At 44.4% G+C, this 14,101-nt stretch overlaps 1 protein-coding gene across 1 annotated transcript in view; it reads right to left on the reverse strand.

The window, feature by feature from the left end:
• SLC1A4 (solute carrier family 1 member 4) overlaps window positions 1-13,632 on the reverse strand; it is a 33,794-nt gene extending 20,162 nt beyond the window's left edge. The window contains exon 1 of the mRNA XM_065402244.1: window positions 13,100-13,632. Within this exon, the coding sequence (XP_065258316.1) occupies window positions 13,100-13,632 (533 nt within the window). The remainder of the gene's footprint in view (window positions 1-13,099) is intronic.
• Window positions 13,633-14,101: the final 469 nt, after the last annotated feature.

Genomic DNA, 14,101 nt, shown 5'->3' on the forward strand with positions numbered 1-14,101 from the left:
AAGGTTTAGGGATACCCAGAACATGGGGTTGCCTCCCTGATCATCTTGGCCAACACTTCGCTATTCACTTTCTCCAGGCCATTCATGGATTTATAGACCTCTAGCATATCCCCACTTAGTCATCTCTTTTCTAAGCTGAACATATGGAAGCTGTTCCATACCCCTAATCATTTTTGTTGCCTTCTCTGCACCTTTTCCAATTCTAATACATCTTTTTTTTAAATGAGGTGAACAGAATGGCACACAGCATTCAAAGTGTGGGTGTACCATGGATTTATGTAGTGGCATTATGATATTTTCTGTTTTATCATCTATCCCTTTCCTAATGGTTCCTAACATTGCTAGCTTTTTTGACTGAGCAGATGTCTCAAATATCTTTCTTGAGTGGCAACAGCTAATTTAAACCCCATCATTTTGTATGTACAGTTGGGATTATGTATTCCAATGTGCTTAGTTTGCACTGATCAACATTGAATTGCATCTGCCATTTTGTTGCCCAGTCACCCAGTGTTGTGAGATCCCTTTGTAAACTCTTTGCAGTCAGATCTGAGACTTAACTATCTCAAATAATTTTGTATCATCTGCAAGGTTTGCCACTTCACTGTTAACCGCTTTTTCCAGATCATTTATGAATACGTTGAACAGCACTGGACCAAGTACAGCTCCTTCAGAGACCCTGCTATTTACCTCTCTCCACTGTGAAAACTGACCGTTTATTTCTATCCTTTGATCCTATCTTTTAACCAGTCACCATCCCAGCTACTACTTAACAATCCTGTTCTTTAAAACTGTAACATAGGATGTTGAGGTTTCTATTACATCTCCTACCTTTGTACTAACTGATGCTTAACAAGCCTGTACCCTCTGCCTGTGTGTAATATTCATCTGTATGTTACGTATGTAAATGCACATGTAGTGTATTTGTTAGTCTCTAAGGTGCCACAAGTACTCCTGTTCTTTTTGCGGATACAGACTAACACGGCTGCTACTCTGACACATGTAGTGAGTTACCCGCATTTCTAATTGTAGGCTTGATCTTTCACCTATCTGTAAACGACCTTTTTGAGAAAGAGAAAAAGCTTTAAAGAGAAGTGTCTACTCGATTTAGATATTTTAGAGACGTACTGCCATCTGGCATGATTCTGAAGGGAAGGTCCTGAGGCAGCTACCACACAGTATGCATGATGTGCTGTTTATTTACCTTGGGTCTTGAGGTGAGATGGGGAATGGTCAGGCTTATCACTTAGGACATGACAGGAATCGGAAGGTAAAGTTTGTGGGCACTGTGGTGAAAAAGTCTGGCTTAGGCCAAGTCTACACTTAAAAGTTTTGCAGTACAATATGTCAGTTAGGGGTGTGATTTTTTTTTTTTTTTTGACGTAGCTATGTCACTAGTTATACTGGCCAAAAAGTGCTTTTGCCAGAACAGTTTATTTCACTCACCAAATCACTATACCAGCAAAAACATAGTTGTGTCAGTATAACTGTATCTACACTAGGAGGGTATAGCTGTAACGTCAGTAGACCTCTGTCTACACTATAAAGGTACAGCTTTACAGCAAAACTTTTAAGTGTAGCTGAGGCCTTAGGGTATGGAAGAAATGGAAGGTAGCAAATCCAGGGAGCCGCAAAGGGAAAGTGAGCAGAGAAGCTACATCTTTGAAAGGAAAGAGAAGCTAGTTGAAGGTAAGGGTATGTCTACACTAGCACTTTTGTCGGTCAGGGTGTGAAAAAAAACCAACCCCTGACCAATATAAGTTTCACCAATGGAAGCAGGGGTGTGGACAGTGCTATGTCAGTGGGAGAGCATCTCCCGCCGACATAGTTACCGCCACTCGTTGGGGGTGGTTTCATTATGCTCCTTTATCCAGTCACTGTATGGACTTTCCCACAGCCTTGATGATACTACAAAGTACACAGACTTTCACAAAACAACTGGCTGTTAACACTCAGAGCCTCTCTTTCTGTTGCTTTTGTCAGCAGCATTGAAGGCATGATAGGAATAATTTGGGGCTTATTGAGTCAGATCGCATTATAGCTGAGAAATATGATTTTATTTCATAGAAATTCACAATATAAATGTTTTGCTGAGCTAAGAAAAGAAAAGAAAAGAAAAGAAAAGAAAAGAAAAGAGAGAAATTCAAGCAGGCTCCAGTACTGCAAACAGTTATGCACATGATTAACTTGATGCATGTGAGTTGTGCCATTGACCTCCATGGGACAACTCATATGCATCTAGTTAAGTGCACATGTAACTGTTTGTAGGATCAGAGCATTAGGCCCAGTACTTAAGCACATACTTAAATTTAAGCATGTGCTTAAATCCCATTGGGTTTTAGTAGGTGGCTTAGTGCTGCTGAAAGCCCCAATTCAGCAAAGCAAGTGGCAATTTTTGGCTCGAACTGCTAGATAATGCTTCAAGGCCATTCTGACCATTGGTGAATGCGGTGCACAGAAATGTGACTGTACTTCCCCAATCACCTGACCTGATTTTGACCCTGAAGGCAGAAAAGAACATTTTAGGTTACAAAAGGATATAATTATGGGCCAAATTAATTAACACTGAAAGATCAATAGGAACCCCATTACATTGGATGTTTTGTCTGCTCAAATAATAAAGTCACTTTAGACTATCATGGAAGCATCTAATTTAATGTGTTATTCTTATTTGTTGTGCAATCTACTATGTAGGAAAAAACATTTTTAGTCATTAAAGCCTATTATCAAATAAGTGGTTTAATCAGCTATACACTAAGATGCGATTTTACACAAAGTAGAGTTATAATTCATTAAGATAAGTCATCATGTGAATTAAATCAGCCTTTGATGACAGGCCAGTGTGAAAGTGCATAGGCTTTCAACTTCATCAGAGGGTGAATCTGTGCAAACACCCCCACATAAAGCACAGTAAATAGTTTAATCGAATGTGTTCCATAGGAAAATGCCACCCCACAACTGACAGGCTATTTGGGCTGGTCATGTGCTCACATCAGAGGCAGTGTTTATCATGAGCAGTGAAGCAAAACTAAGAGACCTTGGAAAGCCAGCCCCAGTTCTGTCAGTAAGAGTCTGTGTTCTGTGTTCATTATGTCCCCAATTCAAAATGGAAAATTCACACATAGAAGCACAAACATACTTCCTGTCCATGTGTGCCACCATAAAGGAAGGACGGCACTTAGGCGAATGTGTAATTGCACATGAAAATCAGATACAACCATTGGACAACATTTTTTCTCAATACACCATTTTACACCTGGAATTTACATGGGTTCCTATGAAACAAAGTAATAAATAATTATATAGAGCACCATAGATCTTCTACACTTTACAAAGGAGATCAGTATCATTATCCCCACTTTACAGAGGGGTAACGTGAGGCACAGTGAAAGGAAGTGACTTGCCAAAGGTCACCTGCTAGGCCAGCGGCAGGAATAGAACCCAGGTCTCCTGAGTCACAGTCCACCGCTCAAGCTACTAGAATCCACTGCTTCCCTATAATTTTTTTTTGGTGGGGAGGGGGAGGGAGAACAGAAGTAATTCAGGTGATCACACAAAAAATAACTGCCGGGATCACCACAAAAATACACACACATTCACTGTCTCACACACACACACTGGTCCCCTACATCTATTGCTCTTTTCCTAGCCTACTTTCGGCCATGAAGGATGCTTCCCACAGTATGCTCCTCCAATTAAAGCTTGTCTAGATAGGGAAGTTATTCTTCAGAAGTGGATTATGTTAAACAGGAATATGGCACTCTTATTCTGGAATATGAGTGTCCACACCAGGAGATACTCCTGAACAGCGATTGCACTTTAAATTCTCACCCTTCCTTAATCTGAATTAATTTTCAAATGTTGACAACCCTTCTTTCTGTAATTAAGAGTGTCCACATAGGAAGTTATTCTAGAATAGCAATTTCCCCAGGCAGACAAGCCCTTAGAAACCTGTGAAACAGGGCCAATCCAAGCTCAGGAAGGGAACCACAGGGGAATGGTCCAGAAGGTCCACAGTAGTTGTGGATAAGGGGTGTGATGAGCTTGGGGAGTAGGGTTAGATTAATGGGTTTTCTGAATGTGTAACATTAAAAGTTTAGGTTTCAGAGTAGCAGCTGTGTTAGTCTGTATCCACAAAAAGAACAGGAGTACTTGTGGCACCTTAGAGACTAACAAATTTATTTGAGCATAAGCTTTCGTGGGCTACAGCATCCGAAGAAGTGGGCTGTAGCCCACAAAAGCTTATGCTCAAATAAATTTGTTAGTCTCTAAGGTGCCACAAATACTCCTGTTCTTTTTATTAAAAGTTTAGTTTGCTCTAAAAAGACCCCAAGCCCTGAAGTGCCTGTTACATCTTACTAAAGCACATGAGTGTTATCACTCTGGTGGCCACCCTTGAGGAAACACTGGGATTGTCTGATACTGAGTACGCTGGTTATCCTGCCAGAATGTGGTTCAGTGATAGTACAGTCCTTGCTACCATTACTGAGGTGGTAAAACTGAATGCTGTCAGTGTTGGGAAGGAAGAGAGTTACATAACTTACATGGTGCATGTTTCATTCCTGTTTAACTCCAGAGTATCCGGTACAGGTCCTCCCCTCCCCAGGAAAGGGGGCTGCCTTACACATAGTAGCAACTTTAGCCTCAGGGGAGTGGTAGCAAATGAAGACCACCTCTGTGCTCTGAAGAGGAGGAATGCTTCCCACTGTGCCTCTCCTCAGTGCCCAGGCCAGTGACTATGGCTGCGAGTTGGGCAGAGAACTCCCCACTTGTTACAACACAGTATACATTTTGCAAAAAGAAACACAGCCACCACTCACGTGGGCATCATTCAGCATGAAAGGACAGCACTGCCTCAGGTCTGGGGCACTGGCAGAGCTCAGTGAGGAAGCTTGCAAAATAACCGCCCTATACCTGATGCAAGACAGCACCGTCACCCAACTTAATTTCATCATTTAAAAAGGAACCTAGATAAGGAGACAACTACTGTTAGAGGAGATTAGACTGGGGTCTCCTCTGTTATAGGTATACACCCATTTGGAAGCTTTTCTCCTGTTCACAAATGCACAACCGTGTAAAAACAGCTACTGTTCCATCCTCTAATAATTACAAAGAATCGGTTCCACCAATAAATGTAGGGGATGTTAGGGCAGGTCTTCACTACAGGGGGGGGGGGGTCGATTTAAGATACGCAAATTCAGCTACGCGAATAGCGTAGCTGAATTCGACGTATCGCAGCCGACTTACCCCGCTGTAAGGACGGCAGCAAAATCGACCTCCGCGGCTTCCCGTCGACGGCGCTTACTCCCACCTCCGCTGGTGGAGTAAGAGCGTCGATTCGGGGGTCGATTGTCGCGTCCCGACGAGACACGATAATTCGATCCCCGAGAGGTCGATTTCTACCCGCCGATTCAGGCGGGTAGTGTAGACCTAGCCTTAGGCTTGGTCTACACTAAACCCCCAAATCGAACTAAGGTACGCAACTTCAGCTACGTGAATAACGTAGCTGAAGTTCGAAGTACCTTAGTTCGAACTTACCTCGGTCCACACGCGGCAGGCAGGCTCCCCCGTCGACTCCGCGGTACTCCTCTCGTCTAGCTGGAGTACCGCAATCGACGGCGAGCACTTCCTGGTTCGACTTATCGCGTCCAGACAAGACGCGATAAGTCGAACCCAGAACTTCGATTGCCAGCCGCCGAACTAGCGGCTGGGTGTAGACATACCCTTAGTTTCTGAATCAGAATGCGGCAAAAAGCAAGTGCAGACTGTAACATTTCCTGTTTAACCTACAACATTCCCTTTTTCATAGTGTATGCAACAATCATGAGGTATCAGAAATAGACATAGCCTGTTGCCAACAAGTGACACTCTGAGTTTAGCATTTCTTGAAAATACACAGTTCAAGCAACCGTATAATTGTAACTACTAACCCACCATTCCCTATCCCACATCATGGTCATTACAATGCAAGACTTTTATCCCTTTTGGTCTCAAAGTAGAGTGTTGGTATTTATTCTCATTTTTATAACTCTTTCAAAAACAGATTGAAAGTTTGTCGCTGATTGTTTCTAAGGTCCATTACTCCACCACAGTTGCCTAGGGCTAGCCACCGGGATCTGTGAAACCCATGCCTATCCATCCCTCAATTTACAGGACTAATCCATGGCTGTGAGCTGTAGTGCCACTAGATTGTTGATTTAAGGCCACTGCAGGCAGGCAGAGTATTCTCTGCAAGCTCAACTGAGAATGGGACTAAGAGCAAAAGTACTCCTGCATTCTGAGCCTGGCTCTGATACGGACTCCTGGGGTCTCGATCCAGCCTCTTTCGGTTTCTCCATCTATAACATGGGGATGATAATTTTTCACTCCCTCCCAGGGGTGTTACAACTAGAGCTAGCCGAAAATTGGAATTTCCATCCTGCAGAAAACTTCAAGATTTTGAAATCTGGTTTCACCCCAACTGGGAGGGGAGAAAAATATTCTTTTTTTGTTTTGACCTTCAATAAATATTTAATTTTTATAAGGTCAAAACATTTCATTTAGACTTTTATATTAAAGTATAAAATACATAAAAGTCAAAATCATAAAGTAAAAATGAAATGTTTTGATCTTATTGAAATGAAATTTTGATAATTTTTCATAGAAAAAGTCAGTGAAATCAATGTTGCTACAAAACGTTTCAATTTGATCAGATCAGTATTTTCCAATGGAAAACTGTTTAGGCAGAAAATTTTTGACCAGCTCTAGTTTATGACATGTTAATTTGTATCTGTAGAGCACTGTATAAATTCTAAAATTCATAAGAACAAAGTGAACCCTGTACCTGGATGCAATAATTGTCTTCCCAGAACTTTTCTATATGCTGGAAGTTATGCCTGGATCCCAGCACCAGCAGCTAGCCTCCGCTTCCGCAGCAGAAAGACCTGAAAATCCATGTCTTAATCCCTGAATTTGAATTTTAGGTGCCTCAAAGAATCACTCACTAGCCTTCCCCAAAACTGCAGTGTGAAACTAGATCAGCGAACTCAAGACCAGATATCATTTTATATGCCAGCCCAAGTGAATCTAATGGCAGTATAGGAGAATCAAGGATACAGGAAAGGGCAAAGTGGATACAAAGCATCCTCTAAACCTGTATTTCTCAGAAGGTGCCTCTGTATTTTTGATGGAGGCCTCTGTATTTGCTCAGATGTAGCCCCAACCCTTTTTCTCCCTTTGAAACTATCCACTCATTAGTCAGCTTGTTGTTAAACCACAGGAGGAACTACTTCTGCAGGAGCTGTGTGTATGTGTCGCCTCTTCAGAGGTCTGGCCTAGTGAATGAGTGATCAGTGGCCAAGCCTGGGAACAGAGCCAAGCCCCAGACTCCCATGGCACAATGCAAAGCACTACCTCTGGCCACCAAGCCAACAGACTTTAAAAAAAAAAACCCCACAGAATGGCATGTCCTGATAAAGGACAGCTTTTCTAATCTCCAGAGAATCCATGTTAAATATTGACCCTCCAGGCTGGGCCCCAGCTCCCATTCACTATTTCCACACACTGGAAGGTTTACACTAGCTTTCAATTCTGTGTTGTGCCTAAAAAGTGCACTAAGAGTGTGAGTGCCACTTATGATGCCATTAATAATCACCTCATGGTCCAAGTCACAGATACATGGCTTATCAGGCCAGAAGGAACCATTATGATCCTCTAGTCTGAACTCTTGCATAAAACAAGCTATAGCATTTCACTGTTCCACTAACTCCTGTCTCAAGCCCATAACCTCTGGTTGAGCTGGAGTGTATCTTTCAGAGAGCCGATCCAGTCCTGATGTTCAGATGGGTCATAGCCGCCTGTTTTTCACAAGCTAATTATGAACTGGCTTGATACCACTGAAAATGTTTTAATTGATTTTTGACTGAATATAATTATGACCAGCCTACATATTTTGGCATTTGCTGTTGCCCCAATTTGAACTGAACTGAGTAGCAGAATCTCAAAGGACGTTTCCAGACACCACAGATAACAGCCAAAAAATCAATGCCACGTGTCCTTGTGTTTAACTGAAGTGTGTCATACTAAAAAAAAAAAAAAAAAAAATCATAGTGCATCAGTGTTGTGTGCTTTCAGTGTGAAAGTGATTTGCACTGGCTGCCAGCTGGATTCCAGGCAAAGTTCAAGGTCTTGATTTGAACCTGTAAAGCCCTAAATGGTTTGATGCTTTGCCAGCTTAAAGACCTCCTCTCCTATAGCATTCTGCCACAGCTGAGATCAGCAAAACATTTTAAAAAGCAATACTGGGGAGAGAGGGAAATAACCAGTGCGGTGTTTTCCATGCAAGTCCCTCACATAACTTGCTCTACCCCTGGTCTGCCAGAGCCCTGATTTGTTAACCTTCTGGACATAGTGCAAAGCTCTTTAAAAAACAAAAACAAAACAGGTGCTTGGGGAGGGGACAGAGCAATAGGCTTGGGATGGTGTTTCCAGGTTTCAGGGTGGGATTCTATGTTGAGCGGGCCAGTGTGTTGGAGGTGATGCGTGGGGTAGGGGAGTGGCAGTGTGTTGGAACAGTCCATTTCATCTGATATTTTCAAATTGGATTTTGTCCCATCATCGTAGTGGCCCCCCATGTGTTTTAGAGGGGTGCTTATTGCTAGGGATTGATTACTTGAGAGACAGACTGCGTCTCTCCCTGTGGGGCGTTGCCACGACGGAAATCAATGCAGAGGGCCAGAGCTGGAGCACTGCTGCCAGAGCATGCTCCTCGAGGGATTCTTGACTTTGGAATTTGCTCCCTTCCCTCATTCACCAAAGGCTGGATCTGTCAATCATCAGGGCATGCTGCATGGATCATCTTTTCTCCAGGACATTTGAGGACAGGTTGGGTGAGGTACGAAGGGGTTTTTCTGTCTGCTGGGGGAGGTTTTTATGGTTGGTGTGTATTTCTTCATATGGATGGGAAGAGCAGTCCATTATCTTAGGATATTTCATTAGATTAAACTATGTATGGGCACCTTGAATATAAGTTAGGCACTTATGTTTGTATAAACCAAAATGCGGGGGGGGGGAAATCAGTTAATGCTTTTTCACTAGAAATGGCATCAATGCGCAAACTAGTGTTGTTTATTGAGCCAGCATGTGTATTTTTTTTTTTTTTTTTTTTTTTTTTAGCATGAAGGATTAAATTCCATTGACAACTGGGACACAGACACCCATTGGGCAAAGGGATCACCACTATTCTTTACAAGCAGCTCCTGTCTCAGACCTGACAAACTCACTACACCTAATACACTGCTTTCATGGTATTTACCCATAAAAAGGTAGCATGTGAGATCTCTACTGAAAGCTTGTAACTTATCAATACTTGGTCATTGTGAGATGTATTTACACATAATATTTAAGGAATAACAAAATTATATTGAAAACTATGCCTATGGGATTGGAGTAAAAGTTAGTCATATGGCCTGATGATGGCCCATTCAAGCACGAGAGAGTTGTCATCCCTCCTTGGTCAGCCGATGATGTAAGGTTCAGTTGTCTACCCTTGCCCCATCTCAGAATAGTCAATGGAAAACCATCAAAGACAACTGCAAACAATCAAAACCACTTAGGGGTAGAAAGGAACATTAAGGGGGTCACCCTGTCTGTGACTAAAGACATAAGATGGATACATCACAGGGTGAAGAAAGACACTCTGCAGCCATTCACTGAGGAGACATCTCATGGAGTGGGGCTGTTTCATGAAAGACTGGATCCTGGTTCCTGTGAAGCCAGCCAGCCAGCTCCAAACCTTTGGGGGGAAAACCTACTTTATGAGATAGAAAAATGTAACTATTAATAAGGGTGGGCCCTAGTTTGCGTTTTAAGATTTTGTTTTGTATTGTAGCCATTTGTTTCCATCACTCTCTTGTTTCTAGTGGAACCTCTATTCTTCTTTAAAAATACATTATTTTGTTTTATTATAAGTGCTCATAAGTGCTGTGTGTGATACAGCAGCAGTGGTTTAAGGTAAAACTGGTAAAGTGGGGTACACTGCTCCATTGGGAGCAGAGGGTCTGGGATTTCCATGAGTAGCCTGTGTCAGGGGCTGGATTTCACGGGGGATCACTTCAAGGGGATTGTGGTGCACCTCTTGTTTACCTGCACAGCAAAGACAGGATACTGGCACAACCTGGAGGAGAGTGGGTGAGCGTCTAAAAGGCTGGTGGTCTTAGGAATCGGACACCCTACTATCACAGCAAGACTTCCTCTCGCAAGAGGCAGAAGGTAGGGAACAAGATGACTCAGTCCTGGGAACCCCGAGAACCATCACAATACATCTTATCAAACCCCTGACTCTGAGCTCTATCTACATCATTTAAACTCAGCATCTGCATTTAGATGATGCTGGGGGGATCTGTCTACTGCTCCCAAGTTTAGGTGGAACTTCAGAAATCCTGCCAGGCACCCTTGGAAGTGCCCAGCCCCTGCCCATCGTGTATGCATTCAGAACACTCAGAACTCCAGGATGATACATCAAGAAAACACCACACACGTGCCCAGCACCCTATGAATGTACAGCCTCAGGCTTGGGTCATTTTAGTGGTCTTCTAGATTCTCAGAGTTTAGCAGTGACAGGTCGATTCTTTCTACATTTTAAACAAATTGTTTTTCTTTTTCTTAGATTTGTTTCCCCAGCCCATCAATTCCTATTCGTCTCAATGGGCATTCTACCTATCTCCACTTTTATTTTTTAATTAGGACTCTCAAGATTTCTCACGATCAGTCCTTGAGAAGTACGGGATGAGGAAAGACTAGAATGTAGCTAAATACTTGCATGCTGTTGAAAGTGTAAGTCAGCACCACTAATTGCAGTTATTACCACTAATGAGCCTGCTAACGAGGCTGTGTGAATCCACATTTATAGCACAACAAAAACAGGATGGAGAGCCCAAAAGTATTGTCAGATTCGCCACTAGTTTCACCAGCGATAAACAAATTTCCCTCAACAATAACAAAATGTATATTTAAAAACAAGAAAAAGAAAAACAACTAAACCTTTGAACTAACATGTTTGTTAAACGTAAGTGCTCAGTCACTTTGCTTTTATATTGTAACTCTTCTCCCCAGTCCAAAAATAGACAAAATATAGACAAGAGATTATCAACTCTTATAAAAGGGAATTTATCTCCATACATTTACACCCATGATACTGTATCAGTTTCCCTCAGTATATTTTTATTTGGAGACGCTGCACTCCAACTTGCAGGTTCTCTTTCATTCTGCCACGTTTTTCAGATCATGTAGCAATTTTCTCATTGGTTAATCTCCGCAATGGGACTACTCACAGAGTAAAGCATTACTCAGTGTGAGTAAGATGACACAATCAGGCCCTGAATACTGCTAATATATTGTGTGTTACACTGTCAAAGTGCTGAACAAAGATTAATCAATGAATAAGAGATTACAGTTGGAAGTAATTTTGAGAACACTGTATTAAAAGTCTCTCCCTTTGATGATGAAAATATTGGCTCTGTGTGTTTCACTGAAACGTGTCTTTTTTAAAAACAAATCTCTCTTATTCAGATTGTCACAGCATCTGCACACTAAAAATAGTGAACTGTAGAAGTGTTACAGGCAGATCCTGATCACTGCCCCCCCCCCCCCAGCACCTATTTAAAATGAAATAACAGCTACTATGCACTAAGACAAAATAAGAATAACTGCTATGTAATTAGAAATGGGAGCCTTGCCTTTGAAGGAGGTTCTCATGGGGATGTAAACTTTGCAGCTGGCCCCCTTTCTCTATAATAGGTGGAAGGAACCTACCAAATGTCAGGATGAAAAAGGAGTGGGATGGAGGATAATACAATCATGTCACTCTATAAATCTATGGGATAGCCTTAACTGGAATACTGTGACCAGTTTTCATCACCCCATCTCAAAAAGGATACTGCAGAATTAGAGGGAGTTCGGAAATATGCAACAAGAATGATTTGGGGGGAGTAAAAACTTTCATATGAAGAGAGATTGAAAAGACTGGGATTGTTTGCCTTCAACAGGGGATGCCTTCGACAGGGGAATCTTGAGTAGGAGTAGAGAGACTATTTTAATTCTGTGTTTGGCACTGGTGCAACTGCCACTGGAATACTGTGTCCATTTCTGGCACCCACAATTGAAGAAGGATGTTGGTATATTGGAGAGGATTCAAAGAACCACCACGAGAATGATTAAAGAATTAGAAAACATGCCTTATAGTGACAGACTCCAAGAGCTTAATCTAGTTAATTTAACAAAGATTAAAGGGTGACTTAATTACAGTCTATAAGTACCTACATGGGGAACAAATATTTAATAATGGGCTATTCAGTCTAACAGAAAGATATAACATGATCCAATGGCTGGAAGTTGAAAGGGGACAAACTCAGACTGGAAATAAGGCGTAAATTTTTAATGGTGAAAGTAATTAATCATTGGAACAATTTACCTGGTGGATTCTCCTTCACTGACAATTTTTAAATCAATACTGGATGTTTTTCTAAAAGATATGCTCTAGGAATTATTCTGGGGAAGTCCCATTGCCTGTGCTATACAGGACATCAGACAGATGATCTCTTCTGACCTTAGAGCTATGAATAAGAGGGGACATGATAAAAGCATGCAGAATAATGAATGGTCTACACCTTGTATTCACCCAAGAACCAGGAGGCTTTCAAGGAAACCAAAAGGAGCCAAATTCAAAACTGAACAAAGGAAATAACTTTCTCACACAACACATAACGAACCAATGGAACTCACTACTACAAGATATTACTGAGGCCAAGAACTTGGCAGGATTCAAAGTGGGACCAGACACTTCCATAGGTCATAAGTGGAATTATAATAGTAAAAAAAAAAAAAAAGTCTAGAAACCCTCCCGCTTCAGGGCATAAACCAACCTCTAATTAAGGGACTAAGGAGAAAACTTTCCCTGGGGACAGGTTACAGCACATCCTTCCTCTGAAGCATCTAGTGCTAGCCACGGTCAGCGCCAGGGACCAGCTGGGGCTGATGTAACAGGGGGGTTCCTAGGCTCCAGCAGCAGACACCCCCCAGGAGCGGGGCCCCCGCTGTGCAGCCAGCTCCGAGGGCAGGCAGGTACCTGGCGAGGTCCAGGAAGGAGTCCACCGTCTCTTTGTTGGTGGGCAGGGCGTCGGCCAGCCCCAGGGCGTTGGTGTTCAGCGCCTGGGCCCCAGCCCCCGGTCGGATGATGAAGGCCAAGGCTACGGCCAGCGCGGAGGCCACCAGGGTGGTGCCCATGAAGTAGGCGACGGCGATGCCCCCCAGCTTGCCCAGGGCCCGGGTGTCCAGGCTGGCGGCGCCGGAGACCAGGCTGCAGACCACCAGCGGCAGGATGACCATCCGCAGCATGCGGAGCAGCAGCTCCCCGGGGAAGGCCAGGGCGGCCACCTGCGCCCGGCTGAGGTGGGCGCCGCGGACGGCCGCGCCCAGGGCCACCCCTAGCAGCACGCCGGCCACGGTCAGGATGACCAGGCTGTGCTTCCTCAGGCAGCGGCCGCAGCCCCGCCGCCGGGCCGGCTCCGCGGGCAGCCCCGGGGCCGCCGCCGCCGCCTCCAGCCCGGCCAGGACGCCGCCCTGCACGTGGCCGTTCCAGCTCTCGCTCGGCTTCTCCATACCGCCGGCCGGTGCTGGCCGCCCGCTGCCGCTGCTGCAGCCCCGGCTAGGCAAGGCGCCCGCGCCGCCGCTGCAGCCCGCCGGGGATGATGCAAGGCAGGCCCTGCCCCTCGCGCCGGCCGGCCCCCCTGAGCACGGGGGGCCCCTCCCGGGCGCTGCCCGGCGGGGAGAGCGGCCGCCACGCGGCGCTCGGGGGCGGGCTACTTGTCTGGGGAAAACCCGACCAAAGAGGGGGGCGACGGGCCGGCTGCGCGTCTCAATCCCGGCCGAGGTTTATGTAGGGCCAGCGCCTCCTGGTTCTTCCCATAAAGGGCCAGGCAGCCGCCGGGAGAGATGCTTCCAGCAGCACATCACGTCCCAGAGCCAGCCTCCGGCTCACAGCCCGTTGCACCGCGCAGGCTTCCTGTCCGGTGTCTAGACAGGGCTAGGGCTCGGCTTTGACTGGGCTTGTACAGCACATTAGCCCAGT

Source organism: Emys orbicularis, chromosome 3, assembly GCF_028017835.1.
Source record: "Emys orbicularis isolate rEmyOrb1 chromosome 3, rEmyOrb1.hap1, whole genome shotgun sequence".
Taxonomy (NCBI): domain Eukaryota; kingdom Metazoa; phylum Chordata; order Testudines; family Emydidae; genus Emys; species Emys orbicularis.